Source organism: Haliotis cracherodii, unplaced genomic scaffold (assembly GCF_022045235.1).
Source record: "Haliotis cracherodii isolate W230 unplaced genomic scaffold, xgHalCrac1.p SCAF_3, whole genome shotgun sequence".
Classification (NCBI taxonomy): domain Eukaryota; kingdom Metazoa; phylum Mollusca; class Gastropoda; order Lepetellida; family Haliotidae; genus Haliotis; species Haliotis cracherodii.
This window is the reverse complement of record NW_027266286.1, coordinates 10,687,282-10,712,244: the sequence shown is the minus strand read 5'-3', so window position 1 is coordinate 10,712,244 and position 24,963 is coordinate 10,687,282. Positions and strand designations below refer to the sequence as shown.

Sequence of the window (24,963 nt, the reverse complement as noted above, 5' to 3'; positions counted from 1 at the left end):
CCACTTAACCAAAACGTTTCAGATTGTATTTCAAATAAAGATCATGAACAAGCATTTTTTAAATATTTTCTTCTTTTCAATCATCTCATCACATCTTTTCCTTTCCGTTGTGAAGAAGTTCCAAAATATGATTTTACCAGAATAAGTTCTTGGTAATAATTAAGTTTACAACAAATCATGAATTCTTTATTGATGACTCATATCTCTTCATTTCTTCTTTGATATATGAAATCACCAAAAGAAATATACACCAAAATAAATGCAACTGACATAATCAATCACCTGTCACCCTTTATCAAAAACAAACCCAGTATTCTCCGTACAGAAACCCAATCCTTAAAGAAAAAGATAAAAAGGGAAATTTCAAATCAACATCACTTATCCGTGAAATAGAAATCATTTCTGTCACAAATCCGCCAATATATATCTACAGATTCTTTTCTCAAATCCCCGCCTGATGGAAATCAACAAGCGTCCTAATACTTTCCCAGCGGCTGGGCCACCATCGGCGCCACTACAACCAGTGCAACATGAAGCACAGCTCCTTAGCTTTGTGTAAAGACGTTACACAATGACGAGTTCTATAGACATGCATGTCAGTCTAGTTGTACATATCAAGTGAGGTAAAGCATCCCTCTGTCTGTATAAGACTGTTCCAGCCATAGCGCGGCAGCAATAACGGTTAAGTCTGTGTGGGAACCATCAGTGCAAGATGAGATACACAATGTTTAGAAATTGTTTCAGATGTGGCACTGCTAAATATCACGAAAGGAATGTCTGTGGTTTGTCTGCATATTGTGCAATGGACTGGTTGTTTATTGTTTTTTGGCATACATTGCCTTGTTATAAAGTTACAAACCAGCTGATGAGTAAACAGCTCTGTGCACAATGCATGTGGATAAACAAGGCAGTTAGTTACATGTTTAGTGCAAGAATCCGCACAATGCAGGAACTCTATTGCATCATCCATTAAGAATCACTCCCATTATGTCGTATGAAATACTATCGACACCATGACAATATAAAATATCATACAAAATATGACAACGCTCATTATCCTGTGAGTACATTCCATTCCCTGCATATTGCCTACTATGGTTTTACTGCCTCATCTATGCATAAAGATTCAGAGAGACAAAACACTCTCCACAAGACTGTATGACAAGAAGGATGACTTCATCTTTCCATAAGTCCCTTTCTCTTCATGTCAAGCAATATTCAAGCAGCTCCAGCCTTTGGTGTTTACATTTCACAACTTTTGAGATACAATCGAGCATGCTCTTTCTACCAAGATTTTAAAGAGTGTCATACAACTCTTGCTCAGAAGTTGTTTGATCAAGGTTACAACATTCAAGGCCTCAGTAAAGCCTTCAAAGCATTTTATGGTAGATATGTGGAGGACATTTCCAAATTTGATGCATCATGACAAAAATGATATACAAATGCAATTCCCTATTTTGACTTGCACCACATGTTCCCTATTTCTTCAGGTGAACAATTGACTTGCCTTTGCATGTGTTTGTGATGGGTGCCACGGTGGAGCAGGATACGCTCACCTCATACGAACACCTGGTATGATTACTATTTGATAGTGATTCACAAACACATGATAGAGTCGGAATCATACAATCGACTCTGCTTTATGCACAGATTCCTATTGGATATGAAAAGGGTTTTGTCCCTTTATTTATACCAGATTTAGCATTATCCCATCCAAATGACAGTCGGGGCACCATGAGTGAGTGAGGGAGTTTTACACAGTATTTCAGTTCAATCACAGCATGTCGGCTTCATGTGGGAGCAAAGCCTAAAGTGGTGCAGGTCTTAGACATTTATCACTTTAAAACCCACGAGCACGGGTATGGTGCTGACAAACCTAGAAACATAATCAGGGCAGACTGGGGGATACCTGAAGAATTGGCTCCACATCCTGTACACAGCCCAAATTTCAACCACAAGGCAACCCACCTGATATACATCATACTACACTGGTGCATATATCATACTACACTGGTGCATATATCATACTACACTGGTGCATATATCATACTATACTGGTGCATATATCATACTACACTGGTGCATATATCATACTATACTGGTGCATATACCATACTACACTGGTGCATATATCATACTACACTGGTGCATATATCATACTACACTGGTGCATATATCATACTACACTGGTGCATATATCATACTATACTGGTGCATATATCATACTACACTGGTGCATATATCATACTATACTGGTGCATATATCATACTACACTGGTGCATATATCATACTACACTGGTGCATATATCATACTACACTGGTGCATATATCATACTATACTGGTGCATATATCATACTACACTGGTGCATATATCATACTATACTGGTGCATATATCATATTATACTGTGCATATATCATACTACACTGGTGCATATATCATACAATACTGGTGAATATATTATATTATACTGTGCACATATCATATTATCCTTTGCATATATCATACTATACTGGGGCATATATCATACTATACTGGTGCATATATCATGTTAAACTGGTGCATATATCATGTTAAACTGGTGCATATACCATGCCATTGAAATATACTGATACCAATGAGTGAGACACCTTCCACTTAGATTATAAATACAGGGTAACCACAAGAAAGGTATCATTTTCATGTTTCACTTCCTTACAGGCTGAACTCCGAACATGACCCTCAGAATCATCCTCTGATCTCTGAAGGTGACAAATATGTTATGTGTTAAGAATTAAGTTTCATTAAAACGAAGTCTGTACTATATCAGCCTTGTCAAAAACACAGCAAAAATAATGACTTTACAAAATTCTCCCAGTGAGGTCAACACTATCACCAGGAGCATCTTCTGACCGCCTCAGAGATATTTCCGAGCTCTCTTGATCTTCATAATTAGTTAACTTAAGTATCCTATCTTAATTTCAGATCTACAACAAAGCTAATCCCAGGACTGAGGCTTGTTTTCCAAGTAGGGTATCAGTGGGTCTGGATACCACCTTGAATTATCTCATCTGGATTGTCCGTTATCAGGGCAGGACAGCTTAATGATGAGGATAAATAGAGAGCGGTCTTAACTATCCAAATTAAAGGCTTTGAAATCCTTTGGCTAAACACTATCAAGGCTTAATTGGTGGACGTGAGGTGCCTGACATTGGATTGAATAGAGGGGGGTTCTGGAAACATGGGAACTGGAGGAAATGAGGGGGGGGGGGGGGGAGAGATAGCTGATGATGGGGACATCAGGATGAAGGTTGGGTGTGGTTGTTGCATGGGTTACATAGGTGTCAAAGGGGTGGGCTTAAGAGGGTTAGAGGTTAGGGTGGGTGTTATGGAGGTGGGGTGTATTAGGGTGTATGAATGTTCCAGAGTGATGACCGAAACCGTGAAAGAGTTGAGAAAGTTTGGTTGTTGTTTAACGCCGCACTCAGCCATATTCCAGCTATATGAAGGCGGTCTGTAAATAATCGAGTCTGGACCAGACAATACAGTGATTGACATCATGAGCATCAATCTATGCCATTGGGATACAATGACATGCATCTACCAAATCAGCGAGTCTGACCACCCGATCCCATTACTCGCTTCTTACGACGAGCATAATCACCTTTAACGGCAAGCATGGGTTGCTGAAGATCTATTTGAGAAAAGAAAGGGGTGGGTAGTAGACAGCAGGAATCAGAGGCCTTGGCAACAGAAGGGCCGGGTATAAATAAAAGGGGAGGAACATTTGGAGGGGAGGGGTTGAGATGGGGGGGAGGGGAGGGGGGAGAGGAGGGTTGTCACAGATAGGAGTGAAATATCAGAGGAATGGGTGTCAGATGGGTGAAATATCAGGAAGCTGAACCAGCTATCATTTAGCAAGAAAGACATTATCTAAATAAGAAAAAAAGAACCAATTTCTTTATCAAATCATTCCAACATCAAATCACACCTGTAGGTAATCCAATCAACAGGTAGACACAATGAACAAATAACAACCAAAAAACTCCCAAAGAGGTCCTAAAAATATGTCCAAGACGATAAAAAGATAATAAAAAAACAACCACAGTGTCTTTCCCTTTCAAGATGGGCCTAAAAAGCCATTGTTTTTTTCTCCAAGAATCCATGTATATCTGGTTGTTGCACTGGTTGGTGTGTTCCATCCATCAAGAAGATAATGGCACTATTTCAAGTGCAAAACACCAAACCGAATCTGTGATAGGGTTTCCAGGACATGTTTTACTCTTAGTAAAAAACTTACCGGGGTCATAAAACACTAAGGTAAGAAATGGCAAACACAGGGGGAAGTGACTTGAGAATGTTGATAGATTTTGCAGATTATATCTATTAATTCCAACTAATGTCAGTTTTTCAAAAATAAAACTTTGAATATATTTCTCATTGTCATTTTTGACCAAACACACATTAATAACCAGCGCTTTAATGAAGTAAGGTTTCACATTCATAGTTAAGGTATGTGTGTCGCTTTCAAAAGTCAAAGTCAACTGATTTTTCTCCCAGAAGACATTAAATCATGTCATAAAAAGTCATTTCTCAAGATTTCCAGACTCAAAACAAAGAAACACTTTGTGAAAAAGGTCAAAAGTAAGATTAAAATATATATATATATATCTTTTTTGTTACTTTCCTGCTCCTATGATATAATACATTATTATCAAAAGTTTTCGTCTCGTGAAGAACAATGCTGGAAAACATATCAAATAAACTCAAATGTGAAGTCTTTACCTCTAAGTTGATTGTTTTCTCATTTTTCTCTTTCTATATCTGCAACTTGTTGCAATTACATTTCCAAGCACATTTTTTGCATTTAGAAATGCAGGTCAAACAGAATACAATCCATGCTTAAAGTCTTAAGTTCATGATACACTGCCTCTAGAGACTTAAGTTCATGATACACTGCCTCTAAAGACTTAAGTTCATGATACACTGCCTCGAATGTCTTAAGTTCATGATACACTGCCTCTAAACTCTTAAGCTCATGATACACTGCCTCTAAAGTCTTAAGCTCATGATAGACTGCCTCGAAAGTCTTAAGTTCATGATACACTGCCTCTAAACTCTTAAGTTCATGATACACTGCCTCTCAAGTCTTAAGTTCATGATGCACTTCCTCTAAAGTTTTAAGTTTATGATACACTGCTATAAACTATAAACTGTCAAATTTGGACAATTTTTCAGGATCCTGATTCACACACATTTTGACAATTCATTTTTTGTACACCTGCAAGCATGTCTTAAAATGTGTTAATGATACAACATTACAACCTAAAAACCAACAATATAAGATAAGGACAAAGAGTGAAATAAATCCATGTACATTTCATTTGACAGTAAGAGACATCTGTCAACTGGTTATCAGCTGATTAACATTATCACAACGTTCTAGTCTCCGAACAAAAACATAAGCTCTGTCAAAACTGAATGGAACATTTCTTAAGAAAATAACAGAGGGGGACATTATTCTGAAACCCAGACACACCATCAAGAAACGACAAAGAAAACATGTTGCATAAAACTGAGAAAATAATCACTGGGACCCAAATACTGATAGTGTGGTATTTTGTTTCTCAGCCAACAGGTCTTCAGTGAACATATGTATTGTTTTATAACAATCATCCCCCATGGAGATTTGGCCATTTCTGATCTGCATAGATAAAAGTCCTCATCGAGAAAGACTGTCTGTGTTCAAATAGAACAGCACTGGATTCATGTCATTCAGGAAATTGCTACTGCTGTGACTGAAATTTACATACATTTTTAGAGAAAGAAAAAAGCATTTGTCCTTTAGCCTTGCCGATTCCACAAACATTCTCTGGCATGATAAAGTTTGTATTATGTCTGCAATCAGTTTTAGATATTATTTTAATGAAAATGAAAATATAGAACATATTTTTATGTCAAACCAATTTTACAAAACATTTCTTTGTAGGTTCAGATTCTTTGACCATTACAAAAGAATTAGGAGACAACCAAACCTCAATATTTTTGTTGCATAGTAAAAATACATGAATGTTGGAGAAATAATTTGCAAGATGTGATGCTATCATGGTTATATAGAATTGTGGATACAATCAAAATCTGGCCCAGGCATAAGAGTTGTATTTTTAAATTATGCAGTGAAATAAAGGCAAAAAATGTAACGATCATTTAATTTCTCGGTTAATCCTGTAAGTCGTCACATATTAACTGACCCCTCATCGTCTAGTGCTTGTAGCTTAAATAGGATAATTGAGTGTGAAATTAAATTATTTCAAAAGCAGCCCTACATTAAATTGATCATAAAATTTATGGGTATCAAATTAAACTTAATAGCATCTTTTCAAAACGCGAATATCAGTTTCAAGGAGTGAATGCAGATCATCTAAAGATAATCAAATTTCCTAAGCTTTTGAGATCCATGTCAGACAAAGAATCAAAATCAAAGAAAAAAACACTAAAATAACTCAGTATGATGTCTCCCCCTCTCAAATTCAGACATAACCTTTCCAGACTTAACCAACATCTAGAATTTATACAACTGTCATATGATACACTTTATAAACAAATCTATGGCATTAAACATTAGCAGAATAATCTCAAATCTATTGAAATTCCAGATTTATTTTTTTCAAATTCAAAGCTTTTTAACCAATTGTGAAACAGCTGTTAGATACTATATTCCTGGAAACCGTGAGGAACGCTGTTGAATAAGCCCTTGAAGAACATTTTAGTAGCATGACTGTTTGTGTTTAAAGGCAGGTTACCATTGATCCATGAATGCTTTTTATGGAACCAGAATTCCTGGTATTCAGATCACAACTTGGATGACTTTATTAAGCATGATTTAGAGGAATTTCTGAAAAGATTTAAGGAATTTAGGTAGAAGAACAAACTGGATGAGAACTGGATTATAACTTTCATAGATATTCAGTTAGATACTTTGAATAGAGTTAATAACATGCTTTATTTAAAAATATATAATGATTGTACATCATCATTCCTTGGTCGTTTATTTTTTGTGTTTTCAAAGGATAATTGGGTTAAAATTGGAACTACTTTTTTATGGGATGTTGATCAGTCTCAAAATATTCGCACCAGGTGGTCTTGATGTATTAATATCTAAATACCAAGGTAATAGTCAAAACACACCTACACAATCTTTATACAAAGATATCCTTATCAAACAAATGTAAAGTTTCCCTTTGAACAGATATCAAACATAACATTTGCTCCTCTGACTTAAGTAGTCGCAGATTGTGAAATAGTTTCTCAAGTTTCTATAAAATTCTTTTCATCTTTCATCAGATAAAATGAAGAAGAAATCACATCTTTTCTTTTTGACTAGTTTTCAATGGCAATTCTCAGATCTTATTTCAAGTACATCCATTTTAAAATTATTCTTATCAAACTGAAAATAAGCAAATACAAGAATGGTGGATTCAGCAGCAAGAACAACTCAAGAACAGCTCAATTTAAAAAACAAATTAATTTTGATAAGAATTATCATCATTAATATCATATCCTTACCAGTTTTTACAAAATATGACAAAAAATGTTCATAAAAAATTGAATGTTAATTATGATACATAAAGAAAATAAGGATATATGAATTAAATGAACTATCTTGATGGTACTATATTACCCACATAGTTCCTACACTCCATCACATCATAATCCATCCCATCCCTGATAAAACTCTCATCTCAAACCAGAAAGGTACTGATTAAAAAGGCTTTACAAAATCAAATTAAAGTATGATAGTACGTAGGAAAACACACCTGTCAAGTTTCTATAAATAGAACGAACACAGTAGCAAAAGATTGCGCTATGTGCCACAAAAAACACAAAATCAGGCTTATTATGTTCGAACATCTGCCAACTTGGCCAAAGATAAATAAACCTATTTCCTACCGACCTCAGTATCCAGTAGAAAAACAGCCATTCCAAGACGAGCCCCTAGTGCTCCAAGCCTTAATACTGACCATGTTTTTATCACCAGGGTGCTTCTATTTTAGTCAAGTTCCAACACTATTTGTTTAGAGAACTGAGATAGTGATATGTATAGGTGGAATTTATACATACTTCACATGATAATATCCAAATAGGTCAGAAAATAGACATATTTTGATGACCACATAATTAGTACTGGATGCACATTCAGATGGTGCTAAAATAATTTCTGTCTTTCTTTACAATTAGGTAATACAATTGGGAAAATATTCAAAATGGACAGTTTTCACCCTTTTTCCACTCATCACATCTGCACCAAAATTGAATAACTGCAACGGCGGCATTCCTGAATTCTTCCCAGAAATAACCATTAAGATGAAAACGATTGACGTTCCAGCAGGCTCAATTAAAACCTCTTTCCTGGCATATATTCTTGGAATGAATCGTCCCAGACACATGCAGATAATCTTGCTAAACCTACAGGTCACCATGGCGATGCTAGGGAATAACTGGTATATTGCAGTAGGTGCAAAATAATGAAATATGACGCAAAGATCAGCTCCACTGAGTACTTCACAACCCTTGAGGCTCTTAACACATTTCAGACAAATCTGCATTCTAACTTGCTGTCAAGGAAGTTAATGTGTACTTTAAAAGCAGAAAAATAATCAGCAAATTATAAACACTGCAAATCCCAAACGACCCGAATAACATCATACTTGAAATTATAACTCCAGAATCATAATTTGAGCATTTTTACACAATCTTCAACATTGATTAGGAACGAAAATAATGGCAAACACAATCTAAAACTTTCATAATTTGTTTTCATATCAATAAAATTCAATTTTACACACAAATAAGTAAATAAACAATTTAAAACTCGCAATTGTACTAAATTTTGTCCAGACAAGGTTACTGGGCCTGTTTATATGATGACCTGAAAGGATCACGTGACCCACAATGAGCTTCCAGAGTTATCTCTCCTGACCTGAGATGAACCACGGCTTGTGGCAAGTTGGGTCTGACAGGAGTTTGACAAGATAAGGTGTAGCACACGCCACACTCAGACAGATACCAGGATATGGGGGATAAACACAGACTTGCGCAAGACAACTTTTTTGACGAAAGTTTATAAAGTTGTCATCATGTTTTCAAAATTCAAATTTTTAAATATTTTATAACTCTGAAGGTTGCAGATGTTGCTTTTTCTTGACAAAAGAAATGACATCATATGCTATTAATTATTTACTGAGTGTCAAACACAAATCTGTATTTAATATATACATCCCTTTTTCATTTTTTTTCATTTTCAGTTTAATTCCATGTCATGTGTTACTTGAGTCTTCAAAATAGATTAAAAAATGTTTAAAATCTGGTTTTGATTTATCTTTCAATTTTTACTTCTATTATCTACAAAACTGTTCTATGACCAAAACGTGATATTATTCCTAAATATAATATTAAAATAGACGTCTTTTGACGTCATTTCGCTGCAAGAAATACTAAAAATATTATTTTATCACTTTTCTCTGGTATCCCAAAAGAACCACTATCTCTTAGATAGTACTAGCATTTGAAGAAGAAAAATAAATGGCAGAGTTGAAATTCATCACTGATTATTATCAGAACCTGATTGGTTGGTGTTTACACCACAGGAAGTTGTCGGGGTGGGGTGGGGGGCTTGAAATGTGTAATAAACAGTAATCACACATATCAGAAACATGGAAACACGCCAAAACAGACCTAGCACAGGGCTAAAATTGGAAAGACATTAACAAGCAAAATGATAGGAGCAAGGAAGTTGGGATCTTCGAGATGAAATTGATTACTTCTGTAATAGCATTTGCCTTTACCATACCTCCCAGTTCGTGAAATATACATGCAGTTTGGATTAGAAATAATGCAGATTTGCAAACATATTGGAACCTTTTGCAGAGTATGGTTTAATTCTGTGTTGTAGATATATGTTAAATGGTGGAAAATTGAAATATAAGTACATATTTGAAAGTTGCAAATATTTTAAAAAAACATGTCTAGGTTAATTGTTATCTCGTATGACAGATAAAAATTGACAAATTACATATTTTAAAGTTGCAAATATTCTTAATAAATCTGTCTAGGTTAATTGATATCTATCATGACAAAAAAATTGACAAATAACATATTTTAAACTATCAAATATTCTAAAAAAATGTGCTTGGGTTAATTGATATCTCATATGACAGATAAAAATTGACAAATTGTCAATTTTTCTGGAAATATATTCACCTTTCTCTGAAAACGACATGAGAATTAAGTAAGTGTTAAAGGCTGAAGTTGTCAGAAATCACGGCCAATAAATACCTCCCATGTCCTACGGGATAAATACAACATATTACTGTGGGTGTATCACAAGCCATAAACTTTTCCCATACCTAGCCTTCTTTCCACACCCATTCATTCTGCATTCATCCGTCAGTGTGGAAACTGTGGACTGGGTTTATCCCCAACAGTGAAACACAGCATATCATTAACAGTGGACTCAGTACATCTTTAACGCAGGGTACTAGATCTGAGGAGGTATTGGTTGGCAAAACAGGTATTTGTTTTTGTACATTTCAACCTGTCAATCACTCTGAGTTGCCCCATGAGAGCACAAGTCTGAATTTTGCATCATCATTAAGAGAAGTTGTGAAGTATATTTCCAGCTTTTTTTGTGCAAGTCTTTGTTAAAAAGCACCTTGGTAAATTTTTACCTCTTTATAAGAACTTAATTATGTGTTTGTTGATGAACGGGTTTTGGAAATGTGGTTATTTTAAGAGAGATGATGACACTGAACTTCTTTAAGTTTCATTTGATCTGCCTGCACAGTTGATTTGGTTGAAGTCTGGATGCAAATGTGGCACTAAAATTCACTGACATTTCTTTGTAAGACGGATTTTATTACCTACCACTGTGTGCAATGTGACATTGAACCTTTTTGCAGTGAGTGAGTTGGGTTTAACACTGCTTTTAACAGTATTCCAGTTATATCGCGGCGTGTCAGTTTAATGTAGGAGGAAAGCCCAAAGTCATGCAGGTCTAAGACGTTTACCACTTCGGTGAACCCACAGGCACAGGTATGGTGCAGACAAAACTAGAAACATAATCGTGGCGAACCGGGATTTGAACCCACAATCATAGGTTTTGGCGTGCCCAAGGGACAACTCGGCACAGCGAACTGCAGCGCCTTAGACGACTGGGCCAACTGTGCCCCCGAACCTGTTTGCAAAGTGACACTGAATTGGTCATTATGACATTGAACTTATCTGTAACATACTATTAGAAGGCTAAAGCAAGATGATACTGAGTATGTCCACAGTATGACAATGAATATTAGCAATATGCCACTACATCTATCCCCACTATAATATTAGCAATATGCCATTGGAGAAGCAAGATGACATTGTTGAATCTGTCTTCAAAATAACACTGGATATATCTGCAATATACCATTTAACAGAAAGATTGAATCTGTCTACAATATACAATCAGACATATGTGCAATATACCAATGGAACAGCATGATGACACTGAATCTGTCTGCATTGACATTGAATATGACATTGGATCAACGCTATGACATTGAATCTGTCTACAATATAATAATGGACTTATCTGCAATATGATATTAGAACAGCAAGGTGACATTAAATTTATCCCCAATATAATATTACAGCACACTGACATTAAAATGAAATGTCATAATTAAACAGAAATGTGACATTAAAATGAACGGCAATAAGTCAATGAAACTGACTTAACGTGGACTGTTCCATGCCAATGGATGGTGAAATATTTTTACAGCAGGAGAAGAGAATGTATCATCCCAACATCTGGAGGTCATTCTGTATTTGTTTTAGAAAGAGGAACACACATATTGAGAGGACGACTATCACGCATGTCAACATAAATTCGTCCCAAGAGCAGGGTCATTTGATTTTAATGAGATTTCCAGATTATTTACAAGACAACCAAATCACAGTTACTGTCATAAATTGACCTTCATTCAATCCTGTCCAAAATCCATCCCTGATTATACAGAACTGGGACACATCTGTATCGTTTGCCAGCCCAACATGTGGATAATGAATCTATCCTACTTTCCCCAAATCCTGTGTGTATTTCCCATGGAGACAGTGCACTTGTGAAATTATCACCCTTTTTGACAAATCACATATCTGCTGGTTGCCCCACTATCTGTGTTTATTTTTACATCAGGAAGAGGGGAGAAAGAGATTGAAGTACAGTCATGGCCTTCTTCTGAAGGACAGGCTCCCTGTTTACATAATCAAGTGTTTATTTATTTGAGGTAGCTGCATTCACTCAACTTGTTATGGGGTGGGTAGCTAATCATAAATATACAATTAATGTTCTGATAAGTTGAAGTAATATGTGGATGATAGTGTGTGTGTGTGTGTGTGTGTGTGTGTGTGTGTGTGTGTGTGTGTGTGTGTTCTTCTCAGCTAGTGTCAGTTAGAACACCTGTGTACAAGGGAACCTCTCTAATCTGGTATTTGTTATCCAGAAACTTCATTTGCAGAAAATTACAAATATTTCAAATATTTTCTGATGCATGAGTCAGGAAATATATGAATAAACCACTGGATTAACACTTTACAGTTCTTCACACTTCACACTCACAAGAAAAACCTGCATAATTCTCTTCTGTGAATCAGAACCCTTTATCTCTTGTACTTCCAAATTATTACACTGGATTGAAAAAAAGCAGACAGTCCAATCTCCAAAGTCAAAGGTCTTCCATCCACAAGTTGAATAAATAAACAAAAGCTTTTTTCAGGTACTTTTTGGGGCATTAAAAACTTCTCTAAATCTGTGGATCCAAGGATATGTTAAGGAATGTGAGGTGTGTCCAAGAAAAAAGATCATGTTCTCTCGGCATGGTTCCTTTCACTTCACTGACAAAAGCTAATGTTCCATTTGCAATGTACAAGTCTTTTAATGAAAGATACAACCGTTGGATGTTTCTCTAGTCAAGACTACAAAGAATCTGTCAGCACAGATCTTATTTCAAAATGAATTTCAGTATCCATTTGGCATGGGCATGTAAGGATCCAATGAACACTTTCCTATCCAAGTTTGTTTAAACTATCTGATAAACCCAAGGAGTAGCCTCATACAAAAGCCGATGATTTCTTTTCCCACCAAACATTGTCAATTTCAGGTCTATTTCAACTGTTATCAACGATTTAGGAAATCTATAGTGCCTAGAAATCACATTTGTTTAGACAAACGACATTGAAAACTCAAACTTATCTTGGACCGTTTGGATCATTCCCAAAACCTATCACCATGAAAGGTTTTCATCATGTGAAAATAGCATCCTGATGTGGAAATGTACATGATGTAAACAAATTAATCTGAAACGTGATAAATGTAACCCTTTTTAACCAGCATTCCAGGAGAATGTGTACTGTGGAAATATTTACCCTTTGTAGACAATACAACCTCAACGGGCTTCAGTGTCATTTGCTTGTCTGATAAGAAATTGTTGAACATGTTTGTCAACGTCTTGTCAGTATTGATTAAATCTACACATGTTCATTTCGTAAGTTTGGCAAAAAATAAACAAATATGACAGGGATTATTTTTTGCCACTTCCCAAAACTTTTTTTTTCTCCAGAGTGTTAAAGACCAAAGCAGGAGTAAAGAATGAGAAAACTGACCTGCTTAGCTTCTTACACTATAAATCTAATGCCAGTATAAAGTTTAGTTATGGTGGGGGTAGGGGAGGGTTTATGTTATAGTGGGTCTGAATTTGTTATATAACTGTTATGGTGGGGTGGGGTTGGACTGTTATGGTTGGGATGGCCATGGGGCAGTGATGGTGGGAGGGGGAGAGCTTATATTGTGCAATGGGTCTGAATTGGTTATACAACTGTTATGGTGGGGTGGGGTGGGGTGGGTTTGGGTGGGGTTGGACTGTTATGGTTGGGATGGCCATGGGTCAGTGATGGTGGGAAAGGGAGAGCTTATATTGTGCAATGGGTCTGAATTGGTAATACAACTGTTGTGGTGTGATGTGGTGTGGTGTGGTGTGGTGTGGTGTGGTGTGGTGGGGTGGGGTGGGGTGGGGTGGGGTGGGGTGGGGTGGGGTGGAACTGTTATAGTTGGGATGTCCATGGGTCAGTGATGGTGGGAAGGGGAGAGCTTATATTGTGCAATAGGTCTGAATTGGTAATACAACTGTTATGGTGGGGTGGGGTGGGGTGTGGTGGAACTGTTATAGTTGGGATGGGTCAGTGATGGTAGAGCTGGGGGAGGGCTTATATCGTGTGATGGGTCTGCATTGGTCATATTACTGTTATGGTGGGGTGGGGTGGGTTGGGTTGGGTGTGGTGGGGTGGGGTTGGGTGTGGTGGAACTGTTATGGTTGGGATGGGGCAGTGATGTTAGAGCTAGGGGAGGGCTTATATCGTGTGATGGGGCAGAATTGGTAATACAACTGTTATGGTCGGTGTGGGGTGGCGTGGGGTGTGGTGTGGTGGGTTGGGGTGTGGTGGAACTGTTATAGTTGGGATCGGGCAGTGATGGTAGAGCTAGGGGAGGGCTTATATCATGTGATGGGGCAGAATTGGTAATACAACAGTTATGGTGGGGTGGGACAGTTATAGTTGGATGAGACTCATAATGTCGAGGAGGCACTGTCGCAGCAGGGGTAAGGTTGTGATGGTGGGACGAGGCTGTGATGGTGGCATTGGGGCTGTTACAGTGGTTGATGAAGCTGTCTGGGATGACAACAACAACTGATGTTGTAGGCAGAGAGAAGGTGGAGACATGACACAGATTTAATCAATTGCTGCCAAGATCAGAGTGAGGACAAAGCATGATCTGTATAAAGCAGAAAGGGTTTATACCAATTTGCAACGTGGTCTTGTAACTACTTTGTGAGACAAACGAACCCATTCAAATAACAGCTGATGTATTAAAGATTAATATATGTTTAAGAGTCTGCTAGTTAAATATGAACGTAACTACAGATGTTACCAAAATAATGTCTGACATCCATCATAAAGTTGAAGTAAAAAAAAATATTACATGGTTACATGTAATCTTGGTCATGACAAGAAAACTATGTCTATATATGCTTGAATAAATCTGTACTTGCATTTCACAAGCCAACATTTCCAAAGGATTGTTAACAGGTGAAGGCAATGACAACATTTTATGTAAATATATATCTTGATCTTAATCAGATTAATATTAATATGATTACTATGATTAGTATACACACACAGAAGATTTGAGGCAAGCATTGACTGTAAACTATGACTGTAAAACAATTATGAGACGAAGCTATCGATCATTAACTGTGGAAACTGGAAAACTTCACCAGATCTAAAACCAGACCATATTTTAAATAAAGAAATCGTACTAACCTTTTTGTCATAGTAATGATGATTGTTTCGAATATACCAATCATTAGCTCGCATCTGATACATGGACCATCTCTCCATTTTCACTGTTGTTATGGCAACGGGGTCACAAACACATCACAAATCTAACAAGCGAAATTTCACTTGCCCATGTTTTGTGAAACACATCACTGAATTTAAAGCCGAGGATTCGTGCCCAGTTGCATCGGAAGTAGTTTCACAGTTCGTTATCATCTCAAGGCTTCACTCATAAAGCTGGCAATGTTCTACAACCCTCCTGCTCTAGCCTGCCCTGAAATCTCCCATGATAAGCTATCGTGCTAATAGATATAGGTAAAACTATACAGAGGAATGTGAAATCACCATCTAGGAACCAGCTCATCTCTCCCAGGGATTCTTCAAGCCCATGTTCCGAACTACGGCAAGTTGGTTACTAAAAGAAATACTTCATTTCAGTGCATGACCACCCAGAGGTCAGTCAAAGCAAAAGGCAACAAACTCTAGTCCCAGGGTAAAGAGGGGATGCTCATTTGCAATGGAAACAACATCTGTCTACACTGCCCACACGCCTGGAGGTTGTTTTAACTGTTCTTGTCCACTCCCCATCTCATCTCTGCACCCTCAAGGTTTAAACATCACAGCCCTGGTTACTGAAATGTCATCATTGAAATCTATGATGTGGGAACGATGTCGGTAACTCGATAGTTGCTAATATCCCATGTCCAACAGGTGAAATGGTGTTGTCAGACGGCCTACTCTTGAAGGTTGATACCCTTTTATATTTCAATTTCAGCTGTTGTGGGGTCAAACCATGACAAAAATGCTAAAACCCCATGTTCAACAGGTGAAATCAGTGTTGTCAGATGGCCTACTCATGAAGGTTGATACCCTTTGGATTTCAATTTCAGCTGTTACGGGGTCAAACCAAATCATTACAAAATGAGTTTAAAATGATACAATTCTACCCAATAAATTTAAAATACAACTCTTAAATGTATCTTTTTCCCCAGGCAAAAGAAACTAAAAGATATATTTAATTTCAGCCATAATCAATACTCAGCTTATTATACTTCATTAAATCATATATTTTTGAAACAAATGACTTCTCCTCCATAGAAGAAATAATCTTAGAAAATTCAAATCACTTTCGCTTGTTCATATCACAGTTTTTAAATCTCCAAGTACATTTACATGTTCACAGATGTAAAGACATTTCTTCAGTTCTACAAACATCAAAAGATACCCAAGAAAGACATTTCAAAGATTGGTAACGGTATCTTTAGCCTTCATTTGATAACGTGTCAGATGTTTTCAAATTCTCCAAAATACTGTTCTTGTCAATATCAATCTTGAAATCAGTGACTACAATCCTTGTGAAATGGTCATGGAGCATGACAGTCACATGACGCATGACGAGAAAAATCTGTACAAGATTCCATAACAATAGACCAGTAAATCTGCTCCAACTCTACACTTCCTTAACATTCCCGGAAACCAGTTACAGATGTCTATCACCAACATCGTACATTCACATCAAAATGAAACAGACAAGCTGACAGTCCTGAAGACACAATCATTTGTATGTTTCCTATGAAATATTGTTCACAGTCTGTCGGCAGACCTCCGGAGCTAAATAGTCCTTGAAGACTGCTATATGCAGCTTAAGTCATTTATCATAGAAGATAAAGCACACTGATCGCACTTGGTGCCTTGAGTGAAGTGTATAATATCTGACGTAAATATCAAACTGACATCATGAAAACCTCGTCAGTCCTGTTTTTATTTCAGAATAAAAATCCTCGTTAAAGTTCAACAATGAGATTGATTACACACAGTTTGGTAAATTACAGATTAAATCTTCAAAACACCTCATTACCTTAATTTTTTACAAGGAAAAATGATTGCATGAAAGTATCATGTGTGATATATAACAGAAAAGATAACAGTTATCTGGTGGATCAAATTAATAATCTTTCCATCTGTTTGCCTAAGATTTTGTATTTTACGAGATCCAATGTTAGATGTATAAAGCATATGTGAAATAGACATTGGTACATTTAGTTTAAATTCATCCTCAAACATTAACACAGGATGAATAACAACATATAATATACACTATAAATTGAACATTACAAAAATAAAACACTTCAAATCCTGAAAATAAGGGACGTGAAAAACACATGCAAGGGGTATATGTACAAAGATATATAGAGGGTAGTTATAACACATATACCATCACAAAATCCCAAAACCATCACAACACATTTGATAGAAGAGTAAATTCCAGAATGAAATTGAAAAGTCTGAAACAAAAATACCAAAAGCATGGACTACCGAATCTACACTGATCCCTGCTTTCAATTGCCGCAGTGCATCAAGGGAAGTAACTCTTATTTAGAAAGTGATCGAAGCGTACTAAAATATTCAAAATGCTGTTCAGAATATTTTGCCTTGCAGATGTGCTAGAGAATATATGCCAGATTAGATGCGTTGGCTTCTTACCTGATTTTTGTAGAATATTGTATCAGCTCTCTGTTGATAGATGATTGGAAGAGTTTGTATGAAAGAAAACAACTTTCTTTGGTATACTTTTTTCAAGAAGAGTTTCATTTGAGAAGTATTTTTCTTAAACTGCATTGCTCTTAGCTAGAAACTCTTAAAAATGATTACATTATTTCCAGCTTTAAATGTCATTGTTTTCAGTGACAAAAAATGACTTATGAATTTATATAGAAAAATACATGATTTTATTTGACTTTTTCATATTTTCTACAAGAACAGGAGCTTAAAATATAAAATCTAGTTTAAAACAAATTTTAAATTAAAACGAAATTATTTGGCCACAACAAATTTATTAATTGCTCTTCAGATTATTTTTTAAAATACAGGCAAAAAACAGTTCATAAAGATATTGCGTTCCTTTTATTTCAAAATCATAAAAACTATAAAAATGCATCCTCTTCAAATCTGATGAACAGCCAATTATGTTGTTGTGGTAAAAATATGTTTGACTGAATTTGGCCTTCCTATTCTAAATACATGCATTCCTAACACACTACAAAGGGGATGATGATGGTGATGGTGATGATAATAATCATGATGATATGCGCTACTTCCTATATCATCATGGGATGTCAGATGTTATGTGCAATATCAATTCAAACAGTTTCATGAAACAGGGTGAAAGGGTTCGTCTGAATTCTATTCCTAAAAGTTAGTATCAAATTTTGTGCAAGGAATGCTGGTGAAACACACTGCTTCTGACTTACATTTGTGTTGAGTTGCGTTTGTAGTGTTAGCACTTTATCCTGTGCGGATACAAGTTCTCGTTGCAATTTGCGAACCTAAAAAACAATTGGACTAACTTAAAATATGGTCAGACTTTGTAATCAAAATAAATGATTGGAGCTTGGATTGATTTGAGAAACAAAAAAATAAACATAATATCGGGTCAAATCACAAGATAAAAATGTAGTGATCTTGGTTGTTGAAGTTTGTGGAATAGCGGATATATTATCTTTTCAATCGAAAACCAATGAACTCATGGAAACTAGCTAAATCTTGCTCAAGACTAAAAGATATCTTTATCTAAAAAGCAGTAGGGTATTTTCACAAAAGTATTTTTTCAAAATTGAGTGTCCATAGAAATATTCAGGATTTTGAATATTTGTGGGGAAAAGATATCCTTTGCAGTTGGACAATGAAGCATGACTTAAAAAAAAGCTTTTAAAAATTATAGATAGATGTGAGAGATATGTTTACAGATTTGTCATTCCTCTTACCTCTGCTTGTTGTTTTTCTTCAGCCTGTAAAAAAATTAACAAAAACTAAATTAAACTTAAATTTCAATTTTCATGCATATATATGACTTTGAAAACAAGAGAAAAATTGTCGCTAATCAACAATTTCATCATCATCATTAAAATCTTGTAATCATGACAGCTTTGGGTGAAGGATTTGTTTGTTTGTTGTTTAACGCCGCCATCAGCAATATTCCAGCTATGTGACGGACATCACCATGACTCCACTAGATGATGTAACTGGACAGAGTTCATTTCCTTCTTAATTTTCTCCATACATGTGCCAAACTCATGTGTCAACTTAATGTAGGGGCATAGTGCTGGCATACCAAGGATCAGAATCCTGGCATATCCAAGGGAAGCAACTCTGTCCAGTGAGCCTGCTGAGCCACCCATGTCAACAAATGAAGAACCTTGTCCCATGGGGTCAATATTATTAAACATCCTCATCATATATAGAGGATAATTAAATAAAATCTTCAAAAAAATCTTCTAATTTTGAAATGAAGCAATTCTTACCGATGAATACACTGATGACGATGTAGACACAAGAGACAAATTGGAGCCATGGACTGAAAAGATGAAGATTCTGATTGGTGGAAATGTTTTACTAAATATTGCTGAATAATGAAAACCGTTATAATCTTCATTGCAAAAATAAATAATAAAATTGTATGTATTGATTGACACATAAATCAATTTGAATTGAAGGGAATTAATTGAAAAAATATTTCAATGAATGAGCAACTAGTCTGCTAAAAATTATATATTTGATTCATATGTGCAGGTCTAACTAGCAACTGATACAATATTGATGGTAAGAATGAAATGGGTGTAAAATATTAACTGCATAAGCAAACAAACAATTGTGGCTGGAAATAAAATTTTGAATGAGGAGGGAAATATATACAAGGTAACAAATAACAAAGAAAGAGGGCACAAATATGTTTGTTTAACCAAAATCAAATAGACAGCATGCTTCAATATTTACAAAAGTTTATTAAAAAGTTTTAAGTCAAATAATTTGAGAAAACAAACAAGATTTTGTAACAAATTGTTTCACAGATGAATGATTATGATTGAATTAACAACAACATTTATAAGTAAAGATGAAAATGAAATAAAAATTGTTTATTTGTGCTCTCTTTGTGCTGTTTAATTCAAATAAAAAGTGTCATATTTGAATACCATTCAACCAAATCATAACTTGTATGTACAAAAAACAGAGTTCTAGTCTTCAAAACAAAACTGTTTTGGATCCGATTCTGGAATGATTTGTCTGAGAAATGGTATTCAGACATTAGAATTGTTCACAGATCACAGAAAATGTATTTGTAAAACAAAAACTCATGATGTAGTGATGTATATTTCCCCTTAGTAAACAAAGTCTACTTTTTCAAAACCTTTTTTAAAAGTGTTCTGTTTAAAGTATATTTAACTGTAACCAGAGCGGAGTGAACCCCTACATAGGTCTGAATTAGTCATCAATATTGATGGGTTTTTGATTTTAAAAATCTGTATACTTGTAATAATGGGTTGTGTTACATTTCCAGATATATACTGATGTTTCTGAGAGACACTGTCAATGTATGTTCAAATCATATATCACTTTGATAAAAGTCAAAAAGGCTTAAGGTTGTTGGACAAAATGGCGGATTCTGTATCACTTCAGACTTTTTGATTGGTCGTCAATCATGTTTGATTGACAGGTGGCGAGAGATTGATTTTATTTTCCTTAATTTTTTCATCTTAGAAAACTATCTGTCCCTTAGTTGGTATGAAAGTTCAAACTATCTTTTATAAAAATGTAATCATAATAAAAAAAATGCTTTTTTTTATCTGAAGAAGGTCTAAACACAATGTCGTATATCCCAACTACTCAAAAACAGGAAGTTGCAGATGTGTTGATGTAATGAGAACTGACAACAAACAGCTTGAAAGACTCTTGAAGAGATCTCAAGAGGAGTTACCTCCCTTTGACCACTTACCGCTTGAATATGCATAATCACTCAGATATGCATAATCCAAAGTTGAAGATTTTGACAGACCTGATAATAAAATATATATTTGCGTAAATGAAAGTTTACACTTTACATCTGATTAACATAATTATTCTACACCTACTTTGCCACAAATAATACCGAAAAATAACAGACTTAATTGTTTACAATAGAAGGAAAATTTCAAACTTTGTTTACTTCATTGAATAATTTTACCATCAGGAAGAAGATTACATAAAGTGATTTCTGGATACATGACCATTATATTTCTAACATTATTTTAATTTTTGCAAATTCTCAATTGCGATGTTCAATTTGTTAATCAATAGTTTACAATTACAAAGAAATTTTAATAATATTCAAAAACTAAATACAAACATGAATTTAACAATACCCATTATGAATTGAAATACTCTTGAATAAAATATATAATCAAAAGTATTATTTGTGGCCGTTGTGCAGTTCATCTATAACATACGAGGGGCGTTCAATAAGTTTTGCAAATTCAATCGCAGAATATCTTTTGCACTTTTATTTTTCAGCATAATCTTCATTCACCTCAATACACTTACTCCATTTGTCCTTCAAGCTTTTAATACCACGTTTATAGAAATAGGCAGATTGGCCCTCTAACCACGCCTCTGTGGCAGCCTTTATGTCCTCGTCATCCTAAAAGTGCCTTCAAATAGGGCAGATTTCATTTGCCGGAACAGGAAATAGTCACTGGGGGCTAAATCTGGGCTGTAGGATGAGTGATTTAACTGTACAGCCCAGACCTAGCCCCAGTGACTATTTCCTGTTCCGGCAAATGAAATCTGCCCTACGTGGAAGATGCTTCCAGGATGACGAGGACATAAAGGCTGCCACAATCTGCGGATTTCTATAAAAGTGGTATTAAAAGCTTGAAGGAAAAATGGAATAAGTGTATTGAGGTGTAGAAGATTATATTGAAAACTAAAAGTGATAAAGATATTCTGCGACTTGGTCTTATATTGAAGTTGCAAAACTTATTGAACGCCCCTTGTATATACACCGTAAAGGCTGACAAAAGCAAAGCAAACCTGAGCGCAGGCCTACACACTAAACTAAAGCTTGCTAAAGAACTACAGAAAGCACACTTACGACTTCCCTCCTCGTCTTGTTTGCTCAATTTGGACAAAGCAAGCCCCGAGTACGGAAGACTGGACTGGGTACTTGATCGCACCATGTTGTGCTGTGCGTTGTTGGAACTAAGCATGTTGGGGGAGTACATCATGGGATATGTAAAGCGAGAGGATTGGGAGGCAGAACTAGGAGTGGGCGAAGATGGTTGTTGCGAGCTCGGACTCGGCAGTTGAGAGAAAGAGTTGGTGCGAGGAAGATCGTCGCAAGCAGAGTGTTTGGTGCTACTGGAATATACACAGTCAGACTGGGTGGACTTGATGCTGTTGGAGCGGCGGAGGCCACCCCCACCCCCTCCCCCGCCACCGACTCCACCCCCATGCACAGAGTCACGTTGGTGTGCGAGAATACGTGCACTTGCACCGCTTAAAGCACGTGCTTGCTGAATTTGTGCTTGAATACTGGAAGCGGCAGAAGACAGAGATTCTTCCGTGTCAGAAACGTGCATTAAGTGACCATTTGCAGATTTTAACCAAGTACCGTTAGAACCGGAGTTGCGAGGGCTAGAGTATTCCAAGGCTATATAGTTGGGGTTTGCCTGCAGCGCGTTCTGCTGAGCGGTTGCGGCTTGAAGCTGCTGAAGGTTAACGTAATGGCTTGTATTTTTGCCACCATGAGATGGAGAAGAAGACTCTGATTTACTGCTGTATGTAGCATGAGGGTTAGATATGATTGTGCTATTGCAGAGACTGCCATTTTCACCTTGAGGTGTCTTACTCAGGCTGTTTTTGCTGCCGAACAACCGTCGTCGTCCAAGCGTATTCGATTGGAAGTCTCGTTCGGTTTGGGCCGAACTTGTTGATTTACTTGCACTTATACCATTTTTCTTTTTCCTCTCTCTCTCGAGGGTGTTGCTACAGTAAACTTCGGGGCCCAAGTCACTGTCTTTCATGTTCGTTCTAGCAGATGCACTTCCGGGCCGGGGAATATTACTTGCCGGCATTTCATTGGCTGATTTTGACATGGGGTTTGCATCCACACCATGCTTAGCCAGTCGACTACCTACAGTTGCTGAGCCTTTAGAACTCGAGCTCTTGTTACTACCGATAGAGGAGTTACTAGCGTTACTTAGCGGTCTGCGGTAACCAAAGCTACTGCTACTGCCCCCTGAGCCACAGTTAGCTCCCCTTGCATTCTGCATTCGTTTCATGCTTGTTTCTAGCAAGTGCGAATTATCCGTGTTAGTTTCACAGTCACGTTTAGTTGAAGGACTCGTTGAACAGGTCCCCTTTTCACTTTCAGCGTACGATACATGTTCCCCTCGGTAACCAAATTCAGGCTGGCTGGCGTTGGATAATTTCCTCAACGAACCATACCCGGACGATGAGTCTGTTCGGCGCCACTGGCTGTGATCATACCCATTGCTGTAGGGGTATGCGTAATCACTGGGGTCACTACTCAAGAGTTTGCTGTTCTGGGGCAGAGAGTATTTCCTCCAGCCTATATGCCCGGAATCACTGTTATAATCACTTCCCATAAAAGCACTTGTTCCCAAATTCGGAACCCTCTTGCCTTGCACTTGTGACGTTCCCCCTCCATTTGAGAAGCCACGGGTGAGATCCTTAGGGGTTCTCTTCAAGCTGCTGTAGGGGTTCGTGTCCGACAGTGCCCCTTGTGAAGAACCTGTCAGGTTCTCGTCAGTGCTGATCTCTGCAATGGTGTCGCTGATGTCACCACTGCTGATCGAGCTGCTGTCATCAAAGCTGAAACATATAAATAAAAATTTAGATAGTTGTGAGGAAAACATTGTTATGTCAATTGTAATACATGAAGACATTCAGATAGTTGTGAGGAAAACATAGTTATGTCAATCGTAATGATATAATATTCAGAATGTTGTGAGGAAAACATTGTTATGTCAGTTGTAATATATAAAGACATTCAGATAGTTGTGAGGAAAACATTGTAATGTCAATTGTAATACATAAAGACATTCAGATAGTTGTGAGGAAAACATTGTAATGTCAATTGTAATACATAAATATATTCAGATAGTTGTGAGGAAAACATTATCATGTCAATTATAATGGAAATACAGAACATGGTATTAAACTGGATACCTTTACATAAAAAAAATCAAATCAAAATCGACAGTTACAGCACAACCTTGTTCATCTGAACATTTGTGCTTAGGCAATGGTAAAACTGATCCAGTGTAACTCAGTATTAGACCTAGTCCTTTCCTGAAAATGTAAATGTAAAAGTAGATGTAAATGTAAATGTAAATGTAAATGAAAATGTAAATGTAAACGTAGATGTAAATGTAAACGCAGATGTAAACGTAGATGTAAATGTAAATGTAAATGTAAATGTGAATGTAGATGTAGATGTAGATGTAAATGTAGATGTAAATGTAAATGTAAATGTAAATGTAGATGTAAATGTAAATGTAGATGTAGATGTAGATGTAAATGTAAATGTAGATGTAAATGTAGATGTAAATGTAAATGTAAATGTAGATGTAGATGTAAATGTAGATGTAAATGTAAATGAAAATGTAAATGTAAACGTAGATGTAAATGTAAACGTAGATGTAAATGTAAATGTAGATGTAGATGTAGATGTAAATGTAAATGTAGATGTAAATGTAGATGTAGATGTAGATGTAAATGTA

General features: G+C 36.3%; 1 protein-coding gene across 13 annotated transcripts in view; it reads right to left on the bottom strand.

Annotated features, from left to right (window-relative positions):
- The window catches only part of LOC139473941 (neuron navigator 2-like), a 733,750-nt gene that overhangs the window by 64,068 nt on the left and 644,719 nt on the right, over positions 1 to 24,963 (bottom strand). For 7 of the 13 annotated variants that reach the window (XM_071256769.1, XM_071256766.1, XM_071256768.1 and 4 more), the window contains exons 8-11: positions 22,311 to 24,052; positions 19,708 to 19,760; positions 19,171 to 19,194; positions 18,658 to 18,732 (exon numbers count right to left, since the gene is read on the bottom strand). In XM_071256769.1, coding sequence (XP_071112870.1) covers positions 18,658 to 18,732; positions 19,171 to 19,194; positions 19,708 to 19,760; positions 22,311 to 24,052 — 1,894 coding nt within the window. Of the gene's footprint in view, positions 1 to 17,890; positions 17,921 to 18,657; positions 18,733 to 19,170; positions 19,195 to 19,707; positions 19,761 to 21,176; positions 21,237 to 22,310; positions 24,053 to 24,963 lie in introns of all 13 variants that reach the window. The other 6 variants (XM_071256765.1, XM_071256773.1, XM_071256776.1 and 3 more) reach the window with 6 other exon arrangements.